Raw genomic sequence first — 10667 nt, 5'->3', positions numbered from 1 at the left:
ACGCTGATCTGGGACATGCTGGGCTAGTCTCCTCTGTAAAGCAGCTTGCCTTGACAGCGCTGTGCATTTACAGGACACTTAAGTGTTCTACATGTCGTTTAGACGGTTAAGAACAAGTGCATAAATACAGGGATATTTAGTACAAGTACCGTGTGATATACATCCAGTGTTTACAGTGCATTATCATCTGTATACATACATAGCTTTACATTGTATTGCTAGTCCAGTGCAGTCTTATGGTTTTTGATCTCTGCATTGTACATGTGACTGTGTGCGCCAATAGCTGCTGTGTGGTTCTTATTCTGTGTATCTCGCGCATATTTGATATACTACATTGGTATTTTTCTCTGTTAGTTGCCATAAACCACTTAATTCTACTGTTTGTGTATTGCATCTGCAGTCACACTACATGGGGTTTCTGTCGGGTATTGTCTGACTATATTGTACTGTTACGCCCTATGGCTACGTTCCTATGTCTGCTAAACAGGGCAAGAAATCTGTGGCAGAGACTGTCTTGCAGTGCTGACGCCTAGGATTTATCTGTGGACAATTCTCCAGCTGAGGGTTCAAGTGCCGGGGGTTACATACCCCTCAGTCAGCCTGTTGCACCGGTGGCACACCAAGACACACCTTGGTCTGCTTTTACCAATCTGCTGACTACGTGATTAGCAACACTTACGCCCCCTGTGAGACTTCTTGTGCCATTACAGACACATACTGTCCCTGCTGTTAATCCGCCATGGGCAGATACTCCGTCAACTCCGTTACAGCAACTAAATCGGTCTTTGGTTAAAAACCTAACCCTCGCCCCCCGAAGACCAAACAGTCATCTAAGCAGGCTATTACCTCCTCACAATCCACGCATGTTACAGATACATCATCAGATGAGGATGGTGTGGTTGCTGACCCCACAGATACTGATGCAGAGAATTCTGATGGGGAATCTGTTTTGCAGGTGGATGTTCCTGACCTTTTGGATGCCATCCGGCTGATTCTTCAGATTGAGGATGACACCGTACCTCCCAGATACGTCTAAGAAACCTGATAAATTCAAACGTCAGTAGGTCACTAAGTTTTACCACATTCTAAACTTTTGGTTGACATACGTCAGGAATCCTGGGAGTCTCCAGGAAAGATTCGCCCTTTCTAAAAATTTGCTAGCTCGTTATCCCCTCGCTGCAGAGATTAGTAAAAATTGGGAGACATCGCCACCGGTGGACTCGCGTCGTCTGCTCTGCCTGTCACTACCTTTACCCCTCTGATGGAACTGACTTATAAGCGTGTGGAGGGTTGTTTGAAGTCTATTTATACTCTCGCAGGTGCTGTACATAGACCCACTATAGCGGCTTCTTGGGCAGCAAAGGCTATTGAAGCCTGGGTTCAAGAAGTCGAAGCGGAGCTACCTTCTAACTTTTCTAATAATGCTAGACCGTATCTTTCCTATATTATCATAGCCTCTCATTATATTCATGAGGCGGCCTCTGATGCTGGCGGCCGAAGCGTCTACTACGTCCATTGTGGCTCACCGTATTCTGTGGTTGCGGTCCTGGCCTGTGGATCTGGACTCTAAAAAGACCTTGGCAGTCATCCCTTTTAAGGGAGACATCCTTTTTGGGGAAGATTTTAACAAGATTGTTGTTGACTTAGCGTCTGCTAAAACTGCATGTCTGCTAAGTACTAATCCTTTCGAACTCCAGGAAAGGCCAAAGGACAGGTGTACCCAAACAAGACACGCACTTTCAAAGCCTCTAAAACAAAACCTAAATGCGCTTGGGCAGCCCGTCAGCCCACTTCCAAATCCGAAAAGGCTGCTGCATGACGGGGCGGCCCTCCCCTTGGGGGATCCCAGGATGGTAGGCCGACTTCTACAGTTCGCCTAGGTATGGTTTCAGACGCCTGGGTAAGGAAAGTCGTCACTCACGGATACGCTATCTTTCAGGAACCGTCCCCCTCACCGGTTTTGTTTAACAAACGTCCCTTCGGAATCGGTAAAAGCAAAAACTCTTCAATTGGTGGTAGTCTCCTCTGGACACAGGAGTGATAGTGCCAGTGCCTCTGGATCAGAGAGGCAGGGGGTTACTATTCATTGTTCCTAGTTTCGAAACCGAATGGTTCCTCCCGACCCTCAAGTCTTTGAACAAATTTGTGAAGGTTTCCAAGTTCTGTATGGGAACTCTTCGTTCTATCGTTCTGGCTTTGGAGCCCATGGACTATATGGTATCCCTGGACATACTGGATGCTTGCTTACATATCCCTATTGCCATCTTGTATCAGCAATACCTGAAGTTTGCTATTGGCAACCTACATTATCAATTCCAGGCCATGCCTTTTAGCCTTACCACAGCTCCACAAATCTTCACCAAGGTCATGGCTGTTATGACAGCCCTACTCCGCCGTCAAGGTATCGGGATCCTCCCTTATCTGGAAGACTTGTTGATCCTGGCGAACTCCCCAGAGGTTTTCCTCCATCAACTGAAACTGATGGTCCAATTCCTGCAAGGCCACGGGTGGCTAGTCAACTGGAAGAAGTCCTCCCTGGTCCCTGCTCAGAGCATGGTGCGCCTGGGGGCATTGTTGGACACTCACAACCAACTGTTTTTGTCCCAGGAGAAGGTCCTGATGCTTCCTTTCTCGACCACGAGTGTCGATATACTCTGCAATGTAAGTACTAGGCCTCATGGTGTCTGCTTTCGACATGGAGTATACTCAGTTTCACTCACCCTCTGCAGAAACTAATCCTTGCCAAGTGGGATGGCCTGCATCACCGTATCGGGTCTCGCATTATCTCCTTGACTCCGGAGGTTCACCTGTCGCTGACATGGTGGCTACAGGACCAACGATTGAGCAGGGGCCGTCCCTTCTGGATCTCCAACTGGGTCCTGATGATGGACGACAGTCTGCGGGGCTGGGGTGCGGTGTTGGAGCAACACTCTCTTCAGGATTGGACCCGGGAGGAACCTTTTCTCCCAATAAACATTCTGGAGTTGCGGGCAGTGTTAAATGCTCTGAAGCTTGCCCTACCTCTGGTAAAGAACAGGCCTGTTCAAGTACAGTCTGACAACGCCACCACTGTGGCTTACATAAATCATCAGGGTTGCACGCGAAGCCGCATGGCAATGATGGAAGTGTCTAAGATTCTTCAGTGGGCGGAATGCCATCTTCTAGCCATACTGGCAGTGTTCATTCCTGGGGTCCTCAACTGGGAAGCGGACTTCCTCAGTCGTCAGGACGTACACGCCAGAGAGTGGAGCCTTCATCCAGAAGTATTTCAACTCCTAGTGGACAAGTGGGGCCTACAGGATGCAGACCTAATGGCGTCTCGACACAATCACAAGGTTACGGTCTTAAGAGCAAGGACAAGGGATAATCAAGCAGCGTTCGTGGACACACTGGCAATTCCATGGAACTTTTGGCTACAGTACATGTTCCCTCCGGTGTTATTCCTGCCCAGGGTAATAAAAAAGTTCAAGGAAAAAGGTGGAATCCTACTTCTACTCGCTCCAGCGTGGCCCAGGCGGCATTGGTTCTCAGACCTTCAGGGTCTCGATAGAGAGTCCTCTTCTGCTTCCACAACGCCCAGACCTCCTCGTTCAGGGCCCCTGAACTGGCTTCGACGACGTGGCTCTTGAAGCTTCCGTCCTGAGGGCCATAGGTTTTTCTGTGGCGCTTATTCAAACAATGTTGAAAGCCCGTAAACCGGCTTCTGTTCTGATTTATTATAGAGTCTGTAATTCTTACTTCACCTGGTGTGTGGCTAAGAATTATGATGCTTATAAGTTCAGTACTGCCAAACTTTTGGCGTTCCTGCAACAGGGCCTGGACTTAGCCTTCGTCAACCCTCAAGGTTCATATTTCATCCTTGTCGATATGGTTTCAGAGAATTGCGTCTCTGCCTGACATTCATACTTTAACTCGGGGTGTGCTACGTATTCAACCTCCCTATACTCCTCCGGTGGCTCCTTGGGATTTGTTGGTGGTTCTGGATGCCCTGCAAGAGGCTCCGTTTGAACCTCTTGAGTCTGTGGACCTTAAATGGCTTACGCTTAAGGTCTTATTTTTGCTGTCTATTGCCTCTGCTGGACTGTTTTCAGACTTGGGTGCCTTGTCATGTCTGTCACCCTTTCTGATTTTTCACAGTGACTGTGCGGTTCTTAGAACTCACCCTGGTTATTTACCTAAGGTGGTGTCGTTTTACCACTTCAACCAAGAGTGTGGTTCAGTCCTTCATCTCTCCTGATTTGTCCTCCAAAGAGCGGTCTTTGGATGTGGTATGGGCTCTCTGTATATATGTGAAGAGAACCGCCTCCCTTGGGAGATCTGATTCTTAGTTCTTTTTGGTTTTCACAAACGTGGCTGGCCTGCTAATAAGCAGACCTTGGCCAGATGGATTAGAATGGTGACTGCACAAGTTTATGTACAGGCTGGTCTTCCAGCTCCTGCTACTATCAAGGCCCATTCTACTTGGTCTGTTGGACCTTCTTGGGCGGCCCGCCATGGTGGGACCCTAGAACAATTGTGCAAGGTGGCTACGTGGTCCTCCGTGAACACGTTCATAAGATTCTAGGTCTTCAATACTTCCGCCTACCAGGATGCTTCCTTTGGACGTCTGGTTCTTGTGCCCGCTACAGTGCGTCCCCTCCCATAGGAATTGCTTTAGGATATCCGCGATGTTGTTCCCTGTGGAATACCAGTGTACCCCGCTGCAGAAAAGGAGATTTATGGTAAGAACTTACCTTTGTTAAATCTTTCTGCAAGGTACACAGGATTCCACAGGGCGCCTGCCCTGACGCACTTAGCTTCTTTGGGTTGGTATGGCATTAGTCGCTGACACCTTCTCCTGTCGTGAGAATCTGATGTCTGTGGCTACTAACTGTTGTCTCTTTTTGCCTGCTACTGCAGTGGACTGGTTAAATAAACTGAGCTCCTGTGCACGGGAGCAGGGTAATAGAGGCGGTGCAAGGCATCCTGGAACAGTCAAAGCTTTAGCCTGTTGGTGCCTCTGATCAACATCCAACTCTACACCCCGATGTTATTCACTGTGGAATCCAGTGTACTTCGCAGAAAGATTTAGCAAAGGGAAGTTCTTACCATAGATCTCGTTATTTTAAGTGAGTGTGAAATCTTTGTTTTCTGATGGCTCAATGTACACAAACTGTTTAATACAAAAGTTATTAAAAATATTGTATTAAATGACCTTCAGGTTGTGTATATGAAACAAATTGTGTGATTGTACACTTTATTGCACAAAGTTATTAAAAAAATATTGTCTAAAATGACCTTAAAGCTGTGTGTATATGAAACATAAATGCATTCTTTGCTTAGAGTTGGTTCCCATCGCCATGATATCTCATTATGGTATGCCATTATTCCAAAATATGGAAAAATCCGATATCCAAAATACTACTTGTCCCAAGCTTTTTGGATAAGGGATTCTCAACCTGTAGTTCAGTAATCTGTGATGCTGATTTTTGCTGTTCTTGCAGATTTGGAATGACCATGTTCAGGGTCGGGCACATTGTAACCAACAACTCCAGCTGATTGAAATGTATGTCAAGTATTTTTGTTTTTCTTTAATATATCTCATTTTAAAATGTATTAAGTGTGTTTTTATGTGAATGCAAGCACTCCCAAGTTGTGGGGGTGGGGGGGATTTTCCATGCAGTGTGCTGCAGCTATGGCCTGCTGGGTATACTGCAACAGAAGTGTAGAGAACTGCTGCTCCCTGAGTAGCTGCAGTCTGGAAGTATGGAATGCTTCTCGACTCCCAAAGTGATGGGGAAACGTGTACAACCATTAACTTGTGGTTCTGTGAGGAGACCTGGAAAAACGTTAAGTAATTAGCTCTGTTTGTGGATCTTTTAAAATGTGTCTGTGAGTAATGACTACACCTGTGCACCTGCTAGGTGAGCTGGAAAACGTGAACTGTTGGTAGGTCTCGAGCCAGGGTTTGCTACCACTGAACTATATTCTCATCCTTAGACCTTTAGTGCATGATTTGCAATTCAGCACAGACATTGCATCCACTGTTACAGTAGTGACAACAAAAACTTGTGGTAAGGGACCAGAATACACAGCAACAAGAAAGTGTGCAACCAACTTCTGTGCCATCCCTATGTTCCCCCTAAAAGATCATAAGTAAATTAGGAATGCAATAAGCAAGAGTAAATCTATGGATAAACTGTAATAAGGAATTTGTTTAAAAAACCAATGTAATGTCCATGTAGGAATGATGGGTAATTAGTCCTGTGTTGCAGTTGTTTGCTCTATTTGCCTTTGGGAGATACCGGATGTTTAACCACCATTCAGCAGAGGACTACCCACGCATTTTTTTTTTTTTATTTTATTTTTTTTTTTTTTTAAAGAATCGCTTAGGAGGATTGGATACGAGAAAGCTACTCCCACCAGTGATCGATTCATATCATCTGCAACACAGGACTACATCAGTCCTACATGGACAATACATTGGTTTTACAAACAATTTTTTTCTTATTTGATCCATACATTTACTCTTGCTTATTGTTTTCCCGATTTACTTATGATCTTTTAAGGGGAACATAGGGATGGCACAGAAGTTTGTTGTACACTTTCTTGTTGCTGTGTATTCTTGTCCCTTACAGTAGTGACAACAAAAACGTCTAATAGTTGACGCAATGTCTGTGCTGAATTGCAAATCATGCCCTAAAGGTCTAAGGATGAGAATATAGTTCAGTGGTAGCAAACCCTGGTTCTCGAGAGCTACCAATAGTTCACGTTTTTCAGCTCACTTAGCAGGTGCACAGGTGTAGTCATTACTCACAGACACATTTTAAAAGGTCCACAAACGGAGCTAATTACTTAACGTTTTTCCAGGTCTCCTCACAGAACCACAAGTTAATGGTTGTACTCGTTTCCCCATCACTTTGGGAGTCGAGAAGCATTCCATACTTCCAGACTGCAGCTACTCAGGGAGCAGCAGATTACAGTTTATCCATAGATTTACTCTTGCTTATTGCATTCCTAATTTACTTATGATCTTTTAGGGGGAACATAGGGATGGCACAGAAGTTGGTTGCACACTTTCTTGTTGCTGTGTATTCTGGTCCCTTACCACAAGTTTTTATTGTCACTACTGTAACAGTGGATGCGATGTCTGTGCTGAATTGCAAATCATGCACTAAAGGTCTAAGGATGAGAATATAGTTCAGTGGTAGCCTGCGTGTGGCCAAATAAAGCTATTGTGTTATCGATCCAGATGTCACAGACAGTAGGCAAGCTAGTAGTCATGGTAGCTGTGTATAAACCTGGTACCATTCTAGTACGGTGATGGGTGGGTGCCGGTGTGTACGCTGATTCTTCTCTGGCATGCTGTACTCGAACACCATCTTCCTTTCTATATAATCTCTCACTGACCAAATGTATTTCTCTGATGTCCTAGTGGATGCTGGGAACTCCGTAAGGACCATGGGGAATAGCGGCTCCGCAGGAGACTGGGCACAACTAAAGAAAGCTTTAGGACTATCTGGTGTGCACTGGCTCCTCCCTCTATGACCCTCCTCCAGACCTCCATTAGACTTTTGTGCCCGGCCGAGCTGGATGCACACTAGGGGCTCTCCTGAGCTCTTAGAAAAGAAAGTTTTATATTTAGGTTTTTTATTTTCAGTGAGATCTGCTGGCAACAGACTCACTGCTACGAGGGACTTAGGGGAGAGAAGCGGACCTACCTGCTTGCAGCTAGCTTGGGCTTCTTAGGCTACTGGACACCATTAGCTCCAAAGGGATCGAACACAGGCCCAGCCTCGGTCGCCCGGTCCCGGAGCCGCGCCGCCGTCCCCCTTGCAAACCAAGAAGAAGTTCCCGAAAATCGGCGGCAGAAGACTTCGGTCTTCATTAAGGTAGCGCACAGCACTGCAGCTGTGCGCCATTGCTCCCCATGCACACCACACACTCCGGTCACTGATGGGTGCAGGGCGCTGGGGGGGGGTTCCCTGGGGCTGCAATAAGAGTACCTTACTGGCAAAATAACACATAATATAGTAATTAAGACTATATATATATATATATATATATATATATATATATATATATATATATATATATATATATATATATATATATATATATATATATATATATATACATATATATATATATTGACACATATATATATATATATATATATACACATACATACAGAATCTGAGGGCGCTAGTGACTTATTGCAGACAATCAATATAGTTTAAAATTTATTCTTAAAATACAATGTATGTCTCTACTTCATCTTTTCAAATAACATTGTTATCATACAGGATGGATACAACATCAACAGATTTCGATATACACCAATCAAGTTTTGGCTCAATTACAGTACCCAATTCGAATATATAACAATCAGGTTTTAATCAGATGTAGAACCCAACGCGTTTCGTCCCTTAGGACTTCTTCAGGGGTATTAGATCAACATAAGTCTGAAACTAATAACTCCAGACGGTATCCATAATAGCGAGATCAAAAAAACGCCTAATGGACTCATAGATTGAAACCAGAGAGACAATTCCTTTGACTATTATTTATAAAAACAGTCAAATATTGGTGAAGTAGCTCTATAAAATTAAAACAGACCCATATAATAGGTGTTTTGTACACCACTGGATAGATAAAAGATTTTAGTTGGCCTCAAATCATGTGGTTTGAGTGCTTCAATACTGCCACCTCTCACAAAGTCCAGTGATTGTTATATATTCGAATTGGGTACTGTAATTGAGCCAAAACTTGATTGGTGTATATCGAAATCTGTTGATGTTGTATCCATCCTGTATGATAACAATGTTATTTGAAAAGATGAAGTAGAGACATACATTGTATTTTAAGAATAAATTTTAAACTATATTGATTGTCTGCAATAAGTCACTAGCGCCCTCAGATTCTGTATGTATTTATCATTTGTGAATCCTTGCTGACGAGGGATTCTTCTAGAGGTGCTGCTTTTTCATATCCCGAGCGCAACTTGATACCATTCTTGTGTGTGCATATATATATATATATATATATATATATATATATATATATATATATATATATATATATATATATATATATATATATATATATATATATATATATATATATATATATATATATATATATATATATATATATATATAAGCAGATGGAGCACTCACCAGTCTTTTCATAGATTTGAATATCAGAACGAAATTTTATTTCTCCAGACAGCACAACGTGACTGTTTACTACAGTCCAATATCATTGTAGAAAGCCCTAACGTTTTCGGCCATATCCAGACCGTCATCAGGGGACACAAAGAGCATCAGAGAGCTGTCACATCATCATAAGAACATCAGCAGCCGGCTATATATTATAAAATCCCCTGCCATATATTCCATAAAAAAGCGTGAGAAGCCCGCGGGGCTATCTCCCTCAGCACACTGGCGCCATTTCCTCTCACAGCTCCGCTGGAAGGACGCTCCCAAGGCTCTCCCCTGCAGTTTCCAGACTTCATAGGGTAAAAAAGAGAGGGGGGGGCACTAAATTTAGGCGCAGTATCTGTATATTAATAGCAGCTATAAGGGAAAAATCACTATGTATAGTGTGAATCCCTACATTATATATAGCGCTCTGGTGTGTGCTGGCATACTCTCTCTCTGTCTCCCCAAAGGACTTTGTGGGGTCCTGTCCTCAGTCAGAGCATTCCCTGGGTGTGTGCGGGGTGTCGGTACGGCTGTGTCGACATGTTTGAGGAGGCTTATGTGGAGGCGGAGCAGGTGCCGATAAATGTGATGTCAACCCCTGCGGGGTTGACACCTGAGTGGATGGATATGTGGAAGGAATTATGCGACAGTGTCAACTCCTTACATAAAAGGTTTGACGACATAGCAGATGTGGGACAGCCGGCTTCTCAGCCCGTGCCTGCCCAGACGTCTCAAAAGCCATCAGGGGCTCAAAAACGCCCGCTACCTCAGATGGCAGACACAGATGTCGACACGGATACTGACTCCAGTGTCGACGATGATGAGACTAGTGTACATTCCAATAGAGCCACCCGTTACATGATTACGGCAATGAAAAATGTGTTGCATATTTCTGATATTACCCCAGGTACCACAAAAAAGGGTATTATGTTTGGGGAGAAAAAACTACCAGTGGTTTTTCCCCCTTCTAATGAATTAAATGAAGTGTGTGAAGAAGCGTGGGCTTCCCCCGATAAACTGGTAATTTCTAAAAAGTTACTAATGGCGTACCCTTTCCCGCCAGAGGACAGGTCACGTTGGGAGACATCCCCTAGGGTGGATAAAGCGCTCACACGTCTGTCAAAGAAGGCACTACCGTCTCCGGACACGGCCGCCTTAAAGGAACCTGCAGATAGAAAGCAGGAGGCTATCCTGAAGTCTGTATATCCACACTCAGGCATTCTACTGAGACCAGCTATTGCTTCAGCATGGATGTGCAGTGCTGCAGCTGCGTGGTCAGATTCCCTGTCAGAAAACATTGATACCTTAGACAGGGACACTATATTGCTAACCATAGAGCACATTAAAGACGCAGTCTTATACATGAGAGATGCACAGAGGGATATTTGCTGGCTGGCATCTAAAATAAATGCAATGTCCATCTCTGCCAGGAGAGGATTGTGGACTCTGCAGTGGACAGGTGATGCTAATTCTAAAAGGCAC

The 10667-nt window shown here is 44.4% G+C and overlaps 1 protein-coding gene across 5 annotated transcripts in view; it reads left to right on the top strand.

Moving 5' to 3' along the window:
• The window catches only part of LOC134933421 (matrin-3-like), a 111299-nt gene that overhangs the window by 25043 nt on the left and 75589 nt on the right, over positions 1 to 10667 (top strand). For all 5 annotated transcript variants that reach the window (XM_063928620.1, XM_063928619.1, XM_063928621.1 and 2 more), the window contains one exon: positions 5484 to 5545. In XM_063928620.1, the coding sequence (XP_063784690.1) occupies positions 5484 to 5545 (62 nt within the window). The remainder of the gene's footprint in view (positions 1 to 5483; positions 5546 to 10667) is intronic.

This window comes from Pseudophryne corroboree, chromosome 6, assembly GCF_028390025.1.
Source record: "Pseudophryne corroboree isolate aPseCor3 chromosome 6, aPseCor3.hap2, whole genome shotgun sequence".
Classification (NCBI taxonomy): Eukaryota; Metazoa; Chordata; class Amphibia; order Anura; family Myobatrachidae; genus Pseudophryne; species Pseudophryne corroboree.
Note: the sequence above shows the minus strand (reverse complement) of the source record. Positions and strands in the feature narration are given on the sequence as shown.